The 14,635-nt window shown below is 64.9% G+C and overlaps 5 protein-coding genes across 5 annotated transcripts; 3 read left to right on the forward strand and 2 right to left on the reverse strand.

The window, feature by feature from the left end:
- Positions 1-373: 373 nt before the first annotated feature.
- Positions 374-3,163, reverse strand: EMIHUDRAFT_107359 (hypothetical protein; the record flags this gene model as incomplete). The annotated part of the gene is made up of 6 exons (XM_005757506.1): positions 374-526; positions 629-842; positions 1,689-1,923; positions 2,061-2,165; positions 2,236-2,376; positions 2,470-3,163. The coding sequence occupies 6 exons, from the start codon at positions 3,161-3,163 to the stop codon at positions 374-376; spliced, it is 1,542 nt and encodes a 513-aa protein (XP_005757563.1).
- Positions 3,164-3,857: 694 nt separating this feature from the next.
- EMIHUDRAFT_220231 (hypothetical protein) lies at positions 3,858-4,560 on the forward strand (the record flags this gene model as incomplete). The annotated part of the gene is made up of 3 exons (XM_005757507.1): positions 3,858-4,133; positions 4,245-4,391; positions 4,525-4,560. 3 exons carry the CDS (start codon positions 3,858-3,860, stop codon positions 4,558-4,560), a joined length of 459 nt encoding a protein of 152 aa, XP_005757564.1.
- Positions 4,561-4,753: 193 nt separating this feature from the next.
- On the forward strand, positions 4,754-5,101 carry EMIHUDRAFT_220232 (hypothetical protein; the record flags this gene model as incomplete). The annotated part of the gene is made up of 1 exon (XM_005757508.1): positions 4,754-5,101. The coding sequence occupies one exon, from the start codon at positions 4,754-4,756 to the stop codon at positions 5,099-5,101; it is 348 nt and encodes a 115-aa protein (XP_005757565.1).
- A 619-nt stretch (positions 5,102-5,720) lies between these two features.
- On the forward strand, positions 5,721-10,872 carry EMIHUDRAFT_68983 (hypothetical protein; the record flags this gene model as incomplete). Its single annotated transcript, XM_005757509.1, has 2 exons — positions 5,721-6,233; positions 9,907-10,872. 2 exons carry the CDS (start codon positions 5,721-5,723, stop codon positions 10,870-10,872), a joined length of 1,479 nt encoding a protein of 492 aa, XP_005757566.1.
- A 1,543-nt stretch (positions 10,873-12,415) lies between these two features.
- EMIHUDRAFT_359963 (hypothetical protein) lies at positions 12,416-13,021 on the reverse strand. The gene has a single exon (XM_005757510.1). The coding sequence runs from the start codon at positions 12,812-12,814 to the stop codon at positions 12,611-12,613; it is 204 nt and encodes a 67-aa protein (XP_005757567.1). The 5' UTR covers positions 12,815-13,021; the 3' UTR covers positions 12,416-12,610.
- Positions 13,022-14,635: the final 1,614 nt, after the last annotated feature.

A 14,635-nucleotide genomic window follows, 5' to 3' on the forward strand; every position in this document is an offset into this window, starting at 1 on the left:
AGAAAAATGGGCGACGCAAGAAGAAGATGCACAGACCTCTTGTGAAGCTTGATTTTATTTTTTCGCGACACATATGTCAGCCCCGCCGACGCCGAACAAAAACGCCGCCCCATACTTTACACCGTGTCCGTGTTGGTGCGACCCGAGCGACCCGAGGAGAAGCGCAAGCCTATGTAAGCCTCCTCCGTCCGACGACAAGGACGAGTCGGACGTCTCGGAGGAACAGTCCGACGCCTTGGAGGACGACGACGAGGAAGACGACGACGACGAGGAGGAGGAAGGAATGACATTGTACTCAAACAGATACGCTCAGGACGAGCGATGCGTGGGCCGGCGGAGATGTCACCGCACGCGGCTGGCGCTCAGTCGTCCCTTACCTTACCTTCTTGGCCGTGATGTCGCGGCCCTGCGCGTCAAAGGTCCTCCTCCCAGCGGGGTCGCCAAACTGCCACGCGCTCGCGCGGCCCTCGAAGAAGCCCGAGAAGAGGTCGCACTCGATCACGCCCTTCTTCTCGCCGGCGAGGTCCTGCCAGGGGGCTGATGGCTTCAAAGCGGCGGTTAGCGGTGGTGGTGAGGGCGGGGGGAGGCGGAGGGGGTGGGGCGGGGAGGGGGGCATGAGGGAGGGCACCCATAGCAGAGATGCCGTCGTGCGGCCAAAGAGACCCCAGCGGGCGGGCGCCCCGGGCGGTAGCTCTGGCGTGGGGGCGGAGGGGTCGGCGGAGAGGGCGTCGACGGCGTCGACGACCGACCAGTGGCAGCGGTAGCGGCCTGTCGCGAGGTCGGGCAGCAGCGGGAACGACGAGATGCGCAGCGAGAGCAGGTCGCCTCTATCGAGCCCGCACCTCGCCGCGAGGGTGCGCAGAAGCCCGGGCGACCCAAAGTCGATCTCGGTCACGGTCTGGAGGCGGCGTAAAGGGGCGGATGAGCCAAAATGAGCCGAGATGAGCTAAGATGAGCCGAGATGAGGCGAGATGATCTGAGATGAGGCGAGATGAGGCGAGATGATCCAAGATGATCCGAAGTGGACTGAGGCAAGCCGATACGAGGTGAGCCGAGGTGAGCCGAGCTGGGCCGAGGATCGTCACCTGGTTGCAGAACTGCGGCAGACCAATCAGGACATGCTCGCGAGCAGCACCCCCCTCGCGGGGCGGGTACGCCTCCCGCGGCAGCACATAGGTCTGGAGCAGCCAGCCGAGGCACTTGGTGTTGCCGCGAGCGCGTGCGAGCGTCCCAAGGCCACCGAGGAGACCGTCCGCGCCGAAGTCTACTCACAGCGACGCGTGAGACGGAACGTGCGCGCACACGCGGCAGCGCTGGCGACGGCCAAATGCTTGGCGGTGTGGACGGCGGGCGGCCGTGAGGGTTGCTAGCGGTATTGGCCGGGGACCCGCTGCACCGACGGTCCCCGCCGATGGCATCGGGCCCCGCCGATGGCAACGAATCCCAGTTCAGCGGGTTGACGACGGCATCGGGGACCCGCAGCGCAGGGTCCGCCGGTGCGAAGAGCGCGAAGGCGCCGGGGACCCGGTTCAACTTGGCGAGCGCGGAGGCCTGTTGTCAACGCTAAGGTTATTGACGATGAGTCACTACTCATTCATAGTAGGAGCTTGGCAGGCGCGGAGGCCTTGGCGGCGAAGATGTGTGTCGCGTGGTTGCCAGAGTAGTTTCGGATGGCGAGCAGGTACGACCTGATGGAGGAAGGAATGAGCGACTCAGTTAGTGGCCGCTGGAGGTCGAGCAACGGCGCGAGCAGGTAGGACATCGAGTCCGGGCGCAGGTTGCCGAGCACGGGCGCGAAGTACTGCGACGCGAGGAGGAAAGCGGCGAGGGGCGGCGGAGGCGCCGCCAGGAAGGCGCGAGGCGCGCAGGAGTTGAGGCCGAACAAGTACCACTCGAGAAAGATGTTGGCCGCGTTCCACTCGCCTGCGAGCGAGCAAGCGGCACACACCTTTCCTTCGTCCACCCAGAAAGCGCCGGTGTCCAGTGTCCGAGCTGTGTCTGTGTCAAACGCCGTTGATCCCTGCCCGAGAGAATCTACCTCAAAACTACTGGCGCCTCACCGATCCCTCCCAGCGGGTTGGCGAGGATGATGAAGGCGTGCATGCCGCCCACGAGCAGCACGCCGAGCCGCGCCGCTACTCCGCCCGCGAGCCACAGGAGAGGACCTGGGGTCAGGGTTAGGTTGGGGTCGGGGTCGGCGTAGGGCTAGGGTGAGCTAGCCATAGGAGAAAGGACCGGCCAGCTCGGCGATCACGCCCGCGAGCGCGAGCAGCATGGACGCCCCCGACGGCGCCGCGTCGCCCGCCCGGGCGTCCTTGAAGGCGAGTGCGCGCACGGCCTCCGGGAAGCACGGCGCCATCCCAAACATGGTTGGCACTGCCGCAAGGGGTGGGGCCGTCGAGAGGCGGGAGGCAGAGAGAGGCAGCGAAGCGGGGCGAGGCAGAGGGGGGGGGGGGGGGAGCGGCGCACCGACGTTAATCCACCATGGGCCCAGCTTGCACAGGCCCGAGAAGAAGATGTGCGCAAATTGAGTGGCTTGCATCGCAGCGAGCGTGCCGGCCGGCCCAGCAAACGCGGCACTGAGCAGGAGCGGGTAGAAGTGCTTGCCCTGCCCGCCGCACCACGCACTGTAGTCGCGCAGGCACAGGGCGGTGAACGCGCCTGCAAAGAGGCGCAGCGCCTGCGCATGGGCATGGCCGGTCGAGCCGATCGTCGCGACAGCGGTGAAGAGCGTGCTGATCAAGACAAGCGCGTCCAGTCGGCTGCGGCCGCTAGGAGGCGTCGACGGGTCTGCGAACGGTGACTGACGGAGCGTGCCCGGCGTGAGCCGAAACCACAGGGGCGTGAGGAGGGTATGTCCGTCGCCTAGCTGGCCGTCCGCGCCGCCAAAGCCGGATACTTCTGTCGCGACGAACCAAACGACGACCTTTGCGACCAGCTCTGGCCCGATGGCGGCGCCGAGCGTCAGCGTCCCGACGAGGGGAAGGCCAACCACAATCGCAAACCTGGTTGCGTGGTACTTGACCGGCGTGGTGCGGAGGCAGCTGGCGGCCGCCAGGCTCGCCATCCGCTCGCCGATGGAGTCGATCGCGCTGTCGTCGATGGAGTCGTCCGCCGATGTGGTTGCGCTTCCTCCGACGTTGCCGGTGGCGTAAGACGCCATTGCGATCAAGAATTCGAACTCCGGAGTGAGAAACACTCTCTCTCCAGCTCGTCTCTCTCCACCGCTGTGTCCGGCTTGGAGGGAACTGTGGGAGGAAACAGCGACCAGGTTCGCTGTGAAGAGCTGGGGCGCGCCACCCAAGAGCCTAGGTAGGTGCGGATCGGCAAGAGCGCAATCGATCTTTTTGCCCTCTATCACCTTGGGTTGTAAGAACTTGAAACACACCACGCAGGGGCACAGCAAGCACGGATTGGGCGCGCCACCTCCCGCGAGCGCGGCGGGATCGGAATTGCGGCCGGAGGGAAGGGCGAGCCGCCGCCGCCGCCGCCACATACCATCAGCGACGACGACCGCGGCTCGGCAACGCAAGGCGGACATGGCATATCGCTCTCGGGCCCACAGACATCCCGCACACCCGCCGCACACCCGCCGCCCCCCGCGCGCGCCCCACCCCGGCCGGGAGAGAGGGGAGTGACAGTTTGGGATGGCAACAGAACGAGTATGTTGAGTCCTGGCTCAACAACGCAGATAAAGGACTTGGGTGGTCCGGCCCACAAGTCCGGCTCATGCGCCCCGATCGGACCTCGTTATTTTTTGTATGCGTGACACTGATAGCGTGAGAGACTCGGCGTTCCACCTTGCCGCCCTACGCCGAGCTGCCCCAAGCCGCTTATCAGAGTCGTTCGATCCGACCATGCTGGGTTTGGAGAGATCGCTCGGGGGCGTGGCCCTGGTTGTCTTTTTGGCGTCCGCGTACTCGCAGCATAGCGCGCACGAGCACCTCGTGGGCGCGCTGGACAGGCGCATCGCGCTGCTGGAAAAGCAGGCTGGTGACTTGAGGGCGCAAGAAGCAGGCGAAATGGTGCTCCTCCGAGGAGTGCTGGAGAGGCTCACCATAGCGATCGAGACGGCGCAGGCACACGACGAGACGGCGCAGGCAGCACAAACCGAGACGGAAGACATGGCTCAAGTCCGCCATCTCCGACATCTCTTAGTGCTTTCGCAAGAACGCGCTTTTGATCTCAGCCGAGCCTTCGCAGCTGGATTTACTTTCGAGCAAGTCCTTTCGGCTGTTGACGAGACCAACTGTCCGCGACACCAATGCTTGCGACTCTTGAAGCAAGTGGGGTACACAGAGGTGTGCACTGAGAGCCCGTTCGGTTTCGGTCTCAGCGCGCAGCACATGATCGATGCCGGTTGTACGGAGGAGGATCTGGCCGTCATTTTCGTGCAGCTCAAAACTCGCGGCGCATCCTTCGATGACGCGATGTCCACGTTTTGTGCTACTGCTACTACGCTGTGTCCACGCGCGGTGTCAGTACTGAGGATGGCCGGGTATTCATGTGCTGATGCCCATGCAGCTATCGATGGCCTCGATGACCAATGGAGCAAATTGAGCTGCCAAGAGCAAGAAATGAACGATGAAAGTCCACCGTGTGCCGAGCTTTCGCGTTCCTACGCCCAGACGCTCGAACGCGGGAGAAGTTTTTGTCTGGCATCCGAAATACCTGGGGTACTGCGAGATTTGCGGCAGCGGACGGGGCTGCACTGCGGTGAGACGCTGTGTTGGCCGGATACAGCCCGGCTGACATGACGCGTGCGGGCTATTCGATGCAAGAGATCGCACAAGAAATGATTTCGGCCAAGTTGAACGGCATCTTGGATTCTCAAGAACACAACCAACTCCTAGCCGAAACGATTCTTAAGCAGCTGAAGGCCGCCGGCATGACATGTAAGGAGGCTAGGCACGCGACGTTCCGTCCCAGGCAGTGCAAGGCCGCCGGCTACACCTACGAAGAAGCAAAGCAGGCCGGCTACGCCTATTTTGAACTCCACTGGAACCGAGGTGATGAGACGGAGAGTGTGCACCACAATGGTTGGGACATCGACGAGCCGTCACCTCAGCCGACGGGCACCCAGCGCGTTGTCCGCGAGTAAGCGCCGCGCGAAGGGCGAGGGTGTGTGCGGACGCGTTCAGCCGCCGGACCAGGAGCGACGGGTGGGACCACAGTTCACAAGTGTTAATGGTTCGATCCTCCCCAGAGTCGAACTGGCAGCCACTCGCACCAAGGAGGCGAGGTGTGGCTACGTGACCCAGAAAAGGCCAGAGTCGGGAGCAACCCTCGAGGTGGGTCGCTCATATACTCAACACGCCCCCACGACACAGCACGAGGTTGCTGCTGTATATCCGATACCGCCGTGTTTCGAGGTAGGGCAGAGGTTCCGGGACGCGAGTTCCCCCGGGTTACCTTGGGCACTATTTTCGATCTTTTCTTTTTCGTAGCTCACACACGAAGGGACTCAAATCTTCGCAGACCGCCGTCGACCTGGGAGATCTCACCGGAGGTACCATGTTAATGGTTCGATCCTCCCCAGAGTCGAACTGGCAGCCACTCGCACCAAGGAGGCGAGGTGTGGCTACGTGAACTGGCCAGAGTCGGGAGCAACCCTCGAGGTGGGTCGCTCATATACTCAACAACAAGCTCCGTCAGGCGCGATTTCTTTGTTTCCTGCGTGCTGTGAGAGAGATTGTGATGTTTAAATTCTTTGTTCCACGATGGTGTCCTCGACGTCTGCGCCGCCGCCAAGCAACGCCGCCAGCTCCGAGACTTTGGACGTGGGCGGCTGGCAGGTCGTCGTCACCGACGGGCACGCGGTCCTGCCCAAAGGCATGACGCACTTGCCAGACGGGACGTTTCAGCTCCGCACCTCTCTCGTCTCGGTCGCCTTTCCGCGCAGCCTCGCCTCCATCGGCGACGGCGCCTTCTACCGTTGCACCTCGCTCGTCTCCGTCGACCTCCCCGCCAGCCTCACCTCCATCCGCCCCCATGCTTTCCGCGGCTGCTCCTCCCTCGCCCACGTCACCTTCCCCGCCGGCCTCACCTCCATCGGCGACAACGCCTACAATGGTTGCACCTCTCTCGCCTCCGTCACCTTCCCTGCCGGTCTCACCTCCATCGGAGTCTACGCCTTCTGCGGCTGCCCCTCCATGACCCGCGTCACCGTGCCAACCACCCTCACCTCCATCGGCCACGGCGCCTTCCGCGACTGCCCGCTCACCCGCGTCACCGTGCCAGACACCGCAACCGTCGGCTACGCCGCCTTCCCGCCCGCCACTACCGTTCTCCGCCTCTCTCCCAAGAGGATGCGCGACCTGCAGCGCTGGCACGAGGCGGTGGCCGGGGCTCTGGCCTACAAGCGCTGCCGCCCCGGCCTTGTCCTCTGGCTAGAGCGAGCCAACATCAGGCTCGGCTCTTACGGCCCGGACGGCGCGGCGCGCAAGCGCGACCGCGAGGAGTTCGAGGGCGACTTTGCGCCGCTTGTAGAGTGACAGGCGTGATTGAAACCGCCGGCGCTGCGGCTGGAGCTCCTCCTCCTGTCCTGAGGAGGAGCGTGTGTACGACTACGAGACCGGAGAATCTTTCGAGTACTTGGAGACATATTGCGAGAAAAAGGGAAAAAAGTTATTTTGCTTGTAAAATTCTATTCGGTGTAAAGAAAGAAAGAAAACAGACACCCCAAGGGAGGGATGGTAGAGGGTGCGCAGCGTCCTAATCTATAATCTGAGGATTCAGGATTCAGGCATCGCTTCAGTGAGGCCAAAGTGAGTTTATGGATGTGTGAGAACGGTACGGGACACGAGGAGGCACGCGGATCGTCTCGTCGGTGACTCTGCTGCACGCCGTTTCAGAATTTTTCTCAGCGTGAGCGAGACGTCTAAGAGTGCCACCGTCGGGTAGGACGGGTCGGCCCGGAGTATCAGAGTAGCCGTCGTGGTCGCGGCGAGCAGCGCCGGCCACTCCGGCGCTGCGTCGGCAACGTGGGAGCATGTCCACCGCCACTTCGCGGTCGCAGCGCTGTTGTCGCCCAAAACGCCGCTACGTACCTTTTCGGGCAAACCATCGAGCTGTGTGTCGATTTCGACTTGACGGCGGCATGAAGGCATCACGTCTCCATGCCGCCGTCAAGTTGGAGCCAGTCTGCGGCGACCACAGCGCTCAGAAAGGTACATAGCCAGCTTTTCAGAGTCAAGCGATTGAGCGCGAAATCCCACACTGGTGGATTTTGGGGCGCTGCGCACCCCCTAGGGATGGGAGAACGGCACGCCGCCACCACACAGGGATTTTAAGGAGAGGGGTGTGGTGCGCTAGCCGTCGCCCGCCCTTGGGCGTCCGCCTCTTCCTATCTCTTCGCAGTCTCTCTCCGATTCTCGCTGCAACCTTCGATTGGGCGTGCCAGCCATCCTTAGCACGGATGGCTGCGAAACAGGGAGCGCAGCCATCCAAGGTGCAGATTTCGAGGTTAGCCCTCACCGGGGTTGATTGACATTCACAGGCCTTGTTATTCTACCTCATTGCTGTCTCTTCCTCGCCTCGCCTCCTCGCGCTAGCCCGTCCCGCTATCCAACGCCTCTTGCAAGAAGTCCAATGCGCCTCTGCGAGCCTCTCTGCCGTCTGGACGTCTGAGACTGTCGGCGCACGGCGGCCCGTGGCGCAACATCAACGGTCATGGCATTGATTGAAGATCGTCCTCACGTTCCTGATGCGCTCATCCGCGTCGACGCGGCGAGGCTTCCCAACGGCCCAATCGCCGCGCCGCAAGGGGGCGCCCCCCCTGCCTGCCGCTCCCGCGCCCGCCGCGCCCGCTCAATGCTCTCTTAGCAGAGAGCAAAAATGCAAGAATACGCTACGCATTCCTTCCACCTTACCGAGGCACTCTCGCTCCCTCTCCCTCCTCCCACCAGGCTCGAGAACTGGTCGCGGATGGGTCGCCAGTACGCTGTCGCCTCCTGTCCTGTCGGGAAGCCCGCCGGGCCAAACACCATCGGCCAGACGTGGTTCTGCATGTTTTTGAACTGACCCCCCACCGTGTTCGACCCCCGCCCGATGCGCTCACACCCCTTCCGCCGCGACGCGAGCGACTGTCGGATGCGGCTCGTCAGCAGATACTGCAGAAACATGACAGTGAGCTGCTGGCACGGGTACCCCTCCCGCATCCCGTTCGCCCAGCTGGAGCGCATCACCGCATCGCCGCCGTCTTCGTCAGACCGGTTCATCTCCCGCTCGAACTCGCGCCACCGCTTCAGCACGTCGTCGCATAGCCTGTTCATGTGGTAGCCGAGCGGCGCGAGCATCGGCGCCGCCCTCTCCGCCGCGATGGGTTGATGCAGCACCGCCGCCACGATGGCGCTCGGCCTCCGCATCGGCGCGCCTCCCAGCGACGCCGTGGTGTCCGCGGCCGCGAGCGGCCCCAGCAGCGCCGCCTGCGCCGCCGTCTGCTCCTCCGCCGCCCTCCGCCTCTTCTCCTTCGGCGCATCGGCCCACCCCTGGTGCTGCTCGGCGCGCCGCTCGCCCTTCTCGAGCCTCTCCCTCTTCGTGGGCGGGCGGGCGTACGTGAACAGCTCGTCGGCGTCGCCCGCCGCCGCCCGCCTTTCCGCGGGCACGGTGCGCACCGCCTCCACCGTCCACGCCTCCCGCAACGCCGCGCCCCGGCCCTCGCCGAGCCGCTGGAATGGTCCGCCGCCGTCGGCGTTCGCCGCCGCCGCGGCCCAAGCCGCCGCGGTCAGCGCCGCGCCCTGACCGACAAACGCGCACAGCGGATCCGGCATCTGGCCCACCGCCTGCCTCGCCCCGCGGTGGCCAGACCCTCTTCCACCCTTTGTGCAATCGCGCTTGTTACGCCTGATCGCATCATCGATTCATTATCTTACGTCCGTCCCGCCGCCCGCCGCGCGGCCAGACTCCACATCACATAATTGTAAACGAACATTGATGGGAAGGCGACACACAGTCCGACCAACGACTGGGACACCAACGCGGTATGGGTGGACGCTAGACGGGCGATGACGGTCACACAGGAGCGACACACAGAACCACAAGACAAGACACTCAGCCAACGGGGCGGCTGCCACACATCCCGAGCGAACTTCCCTAGTCACCCGCGGCCGGACTCCATCCGGCACGCGTCGCTGGGCGCTCAGAGCTGCGTCCCCTGCTCGCCACCCCGACGCCCAAGGCGCCCGAGTGAACGACAGGCGGCACGCGAAGACTGGTTGCAATCCCGCCGACCGCCAGGCCGCGGGATGATGTGTGCGTGGTCATGTAGTGGGTCTCGGAAGCTCCCCTCTCGGGCTAGGGGCCAGCCCCTCTCCCTTGCCCTCGGAACAGTGTGTCCGAGTCGAGGCGTGTGCTTGCCGGTCGACGGCCGCGCGCGGTTGGCATTGTGACGAAGGTTGCGCGCGGCCGCGGCGCGCCCGCCATGGTTCGGCGCGGCGCGCCTACCAGCGGCAGTTGTCGAGGCACGGGAACGCTTACCCGGGGTCATCCTCTGAGCCTGGTCGTCGGCGCCGCGATGCCACGGCGGCGCATTCGACGTCGTCGGCGCCGCTGCCCCGCGGTGAGCCCCGCCGCACGTGGCGACGGCCGCCCTTCGTGCCACCTCGCGGTCTTGTGCGAGGGAGGGCCAGGAAAATTCTTTTCCGGGGTGGGCGTCGTAAGGGTGAGGGCGATTGCCGCCCTCCCCCCTTCGCCCACCTCGACGCCTTCGTGTAGGCACCCCCGCGACTGTGCCTCTTTTGGTACCGTGGCGTACCTGTGTCGAACCTGTGTGCTGTGAGAGAGAGAGACTTCGGTTCGTTGAATTCTTTTCCCACGATGGGGATGCCCGCCTCAACACCTTCAGCGCCGCCGAGCGACGCCGCGCCGCCGCCCGGCTCCGAGACTCTGGATGTGGGCGGCTGGCAGGTCGTCGTCGCCGACGGGCACGCGGTGCTGCCCGAAGGCATGACGCACCTGCCGGACCTGGCGTTCTTCGAACGCGCCACTCTCGTCTCGGTCGCCTGCCCGAGCAGCCTCGTCTCCATCGGCGACCGGGCCTTCGACCGCTGCACCTCGCTCGCCTCCATCGACCTCCCCGCCGGCCCCACCTCCATCGGCAAGCACGCCTTCGACCGCTGCTGCTCGCTGGTCTCCATTGACCTCCCCGCCGGTCTCACCTCCATCAGCAGAGGCGCCTTCTTCGGCTGCTCCGCCCTCGCCTCCGTCACCTCCCCCGCCGGCCTCACCTCCATCGGCAGCTGCGCCTTCTACGGCTGCTCCGCCCTCGCCAACGTCACCTTCCCTGCCGGCCTCGTCTCCATCGGCGACTACGCCTTCGACGGCTGCTCCGCCCTCGCCAACGTCACCTTCCCTGCCGGCCTCACCTCCATCGGCAGCAGCGCCTTCCTCCATTGCTCCTCCCTCACCAGCGTCACCCTCCCCGCCGGCCTCACCTCCATCGGCAGCTGCGCCTTCTACGGCTGCTCCGCCCTCGCCAACGTCACCTTCCCTGCCGGCCTCACCTCCATCGGCGAGCAAGCCTTCTACCGCTGCTTGTCTCTCACATCCGTCACCTTCCCCGCCGGCCTCACCTCGATCGGCAGCAGCGCCTTCAACGCCTGCTCCTCCCTCTCCTCCGTCACCGTGCCAACCACCGCCACGATCGGCTTCGGCGCCTTCCCACTCGCCACCACCGTCCTCCGCCTCCCGCCCGCAACGATGCGCTGGTACGAGGCGGTGGACGGGGCTCTGGCCTACAAGCGCTGCCGCCCCCTTCTCTACGGCTGGCTAGAGCGGGCCCAGACCAGCCTCGGCTCTTACGGCCCGGACGGCGCGGCGCGCCAGCGCGACCTCGAGGAGTTCGAGGGCGATTTTGGGCTGCTTGTAGAGTGACAGGCGTGATTGAAACCGCCGGCGCTGCGGCTGGAGCTCCTCCTCCTGTTAGTCCTGAGGAGGAGCGTGTACGAGACCCGCCAGCTGCTGCTCCCTTCAGCCAGACGGCGCCTCCGCTCTGCTCCTCGCGTGCGAGAAGGAATGCCCCGAGTGCGTCAGGCTGCTGCTCGAGGCCAATGCGGCGGTCGACCAAGCCAACACCAGAGGCGTCACACCGCTGTACATCACGTGCCACCGAGGCCACCTCGGGATTGCCCGGCTGCTGCGCGACGCTGGCGCAGCGGTCGGCCAAGTCATGGACGGCGGCTACACGCCGCTGCTCATGGCGTGCCGGAACGGCTACTTCGAGATCGTTCGGCTGCTCCTCGGGGCCAGTGCGGCGGTCAATCAGGCCGACGCGAGCGGCACCACGCCGCTGTTCATCGCGTGTCGGAGGGGCCACGTCGACATCGTCCGGCTGCTTCTCGAGGCTGGCGCAGCGGTCGGCCAAGCCATGAACAACAACGGCGCCAACAACGGCGCCACGCCGCTGCTCATCGCGTGCCACCAGGGCCACCTCGAGGTCGCCAAGCTCCTCTCCTCCTACGGCGCCTCGCGCGCCGCAGTGCCGTCCCTTGGCACGCCCGAGGAGATCGCAGCCGATGAAGGCCACCCGACCTCGCCGCTTGGCTGATCGCTAGCCGCAGCTGGACGCCGCTCGCGCACTTTGAGACCCTCACCGCCGCCCGCGCGCTCTCCCTGCTGCGCAGCGGCGCAAGCTTGCACGAGGGCGAGCCGACGCCGCTGCAGCGCGCCGCGAGCGGCGAGGGCGAGGCGGCGGCGCTGATCCTGCGGGCGGCGGCGCCGTGGTCGCCGGCAAGCCACTCGCTCTTTCCCGCGGCGGCCCGCGCGCGGGCGGCGCTCCTCGTCCTGCTCCGCCGGCGCTGGGAGTGTCGCCACCGGCACGTGGGACGAGCCGAGCAACTGCGTCCAGCTGTGGGCGGTGGCGCTGCAGCCGGAGGACGTGGAGATGGATGACGACGCCGCCGCCGCCGCCTCCGAGGCGCCAGCAGCCCGCCTGCTCGCGACGGCGCACCACGCCGCCTCCGTCCTCGGCCTCACCGCCGCCGCCGGCGGCGGCGTGGCACCTCCGGTGGTATGCGCTGCGGGCAGCGACGGCTCCCTCTCGTGCTTCTCGGCGGCGCTGGACGCCGCCGCGCCGCCGTCCGACACCGCCGCCGGCCCGGCGCTGCGGCTGACGCCTGCGTGGAGCGACGGCGGCGGCGGCGGCGGCGCGCTGCTGAGTGTGGACGCGTCGCCGGACGGGCTCCAGCTGGCAAGCTGCGGCGAGGGCGGCCTCCTCTCGCTCCACGCCGCCGAGGGAGGCGCCATGGCGGCGGCGATCGTCCACAGTACCTGTTAGCTAAGGCAGTCACGGTGAACGATGAATGGTCAGCAACTCGTTCCACGTCTCGCCGCTGCGACTCGCCGCCACGTGCGGACGACCCCGCCGCCATAATAACAGTGTTAGAAACGGTGCAAACGGTGCAAACGGTACATCAGTAGAACAGGTTTCATGTAGTTAGTACAAGAAATCAGGCGTGAGAGTTGAGTTGTAGAGAGATGGAATACACCCTCACCGGCTCGACCGACTACTTGACGGGGCTCGACTGCTTCTCCTCAGGGGAGAGACCGCGAGAAATAGGGACGCCGTCGGCGCGCCCGCCTTCGCAGCGCGCCGCAGCGAGAGCTCTAACACTCACTCCAGAGTGAAGATGCCGAAATCCTCGTACGGTGGCGGGTCGGGCCAGTCGACTGGCTCCGCCTCGCATGGCACCCATGCTTCGCCTCTGCCCCACGCCAGCAGCTCGTTGTCGCGGGCGATTTGCTCGGCCTCTTCCTTCTTCAACAGAGCCTCGAGGAGGCGCAAGAGTCGGGCGTCATCGCCTGTCTCGGCCAGCATCTCGTGCACTGACGTCGGGCTAAGCAGCGACCTGGGAGCCTTGATGGTACCCGATCGGCGGCGCCGTAAGGGGACAACCATCGGGCCCATGGACCGCTCGTCGCTGTTAGATGGTGAGCCAAGCGGGCGCGGGGGCGGCATGGCTGACCCGTCGCCGACACACCGAGACGCTGGGAGAACGCGAGGGGCTCGAGGAGGGTCGAGGAGGGGATACGTCGGATGCATCTCGGACTTCCACCCCCCCCCCACGAAATGTTCGTTGTACGTACTTTTAGCTTACTGGGATCTCTCGGATCTCTCGTTGTATGTGTGTACTTTTAGCTTACTGGGAGAAAAGGGAGAGGGGGTTGTGTTCAAGGGCCCTACGCGCGGCGTGAGAGCTCGGAAGCGAGCTTTGCACCGGCGATCGAGGATGGCGCGGTTCACCCCCTTCACCGAAGCGATGGAGATGCGTTCCGCGTGGTGTGACACAAATGAGAGGCGAGAGTGGGGAGGGTACGCGGTGCGGTCAACGCCCGAGCGTTGAGCCTTGCGCGCAAGGCGGTCGATCTTTGCAACTGCAGGCGGCGAGAAGCCGCCGCCGAATGTCTCGTGGAGAAGCAGGTTGAACTTGTTTCGTTTGGTGAAGATTCCATCATGGTAGTGGCCACGCTGTGACTTGACGTAGCCTTGGCCGGTGGCGTGGTCGAACGCCCGTTGACCACAGAACCCGCGTTGCTTGCAGCCCATGTTTGCAAGGCGGGCTCTCTCTCGTTGTATGTAGATCTTACGTACATTCCCGGAGGAGGACTGCTGACGGGGTTTGCGATGAGAAGCGATCCGAACGTGGCATTCGGGTGATTAGATCACTACCGCCGAAAAACGCAACAAAAACAAAACAGCGGAAGCTCGGCCTTTGGCTCTCCGCGGCGCTTCCCACCCTTCGGGTCGCGCTCGAGCGGGGGTCGAAACGGTTGATGAGGGCAAATTTTGTGAGCGGATATGGTGGCGGCGGCTGGAACTCTAGCTGTATCCACGGATCTGTCGTGCCGCACGGAGCGCTCGGATCCGCTGGGCTATTGAATCCGCACTCATCGTCATTATACCAACCCGAGTTTTCGGCATTCGTGGTGGGAATTTGGGTCTGGCAAATGTTGGTGACGTTCGTGTGGTTGCTCGTTGAAAGGACTCCGTCCACGCAGCGTGATGGTATTCGGTGGTCCAGGCCATCAATCACCTCATCTGCCATGTCGAGGCTGCTCCCCTCGGGCACCTTCCTGGTGTACGTGCTGCTCATGGTAGCGACGATGTTGCTGGCTGGCACGGCCCACGCTGCGCTGATCAGGCCTCCGCCAAACGCATCCGGCTCTGTGTAGCTTGGCTCGTACACGAGCTCCGCTTTTGGCTTCTTGAGCATCACTGGCAATACGTTAGCTGCTGCAGCGGCGGCGAGAGCCTGAAGCAATGCCATGCCGCCCGGCAGCGCGAAGCCAAAGGAGGCAATAATTGGGGTCGAACTGTTTTGGGTTCCGTCGGCCGGAACGAGAAGGGGAGTCGCGTAAAATGATGGGTAATTACTCGAGTAGTTCTCGAGCGTCACTTAGCAGTGAACAGGCTGAGGTCAGGGTTTGAGCCCCCAGGCAGACCGGAGGGGAGGAGACTGCGGACGGACGGACGATGGAGAGGGGGGACGACACCGCACGCACCTACCTACCTACCTACCTACCTACCTACCTACCTACCTACCTACCTACCTAACCTAACTAACCTACCCCCCCCAATGAACACACCAGTGAGGGAGGGCGAGACGATCGAGGGGTCCCGTACCATGCGGAACCGACC

The sequence above is a fragment of the Emiliania huxleyi genome, assembly GCF_000372725.1.
Source record: "Emiliania huxleyi CCMP1516 unplaced genomic scaffold EMIHUscaffold_90, whole genome shotgun sequence".
NCBI lineage: Eukaryota > Haptophyta > Isochrysidales > Noelaerhabdaceae > Emiliania > Emiliania huxleyi.

What these genes read in the sequence shown, in the direction of transcription:
- EMIHUDRAFT_359963 (XM_005757510.1), bottom strand. Translation starts at nt 12,814, where the DNA reads ATGCTGGCCGAGACAGGCGATGACGCCCGACTCTTGCGCCTCCTCGAG.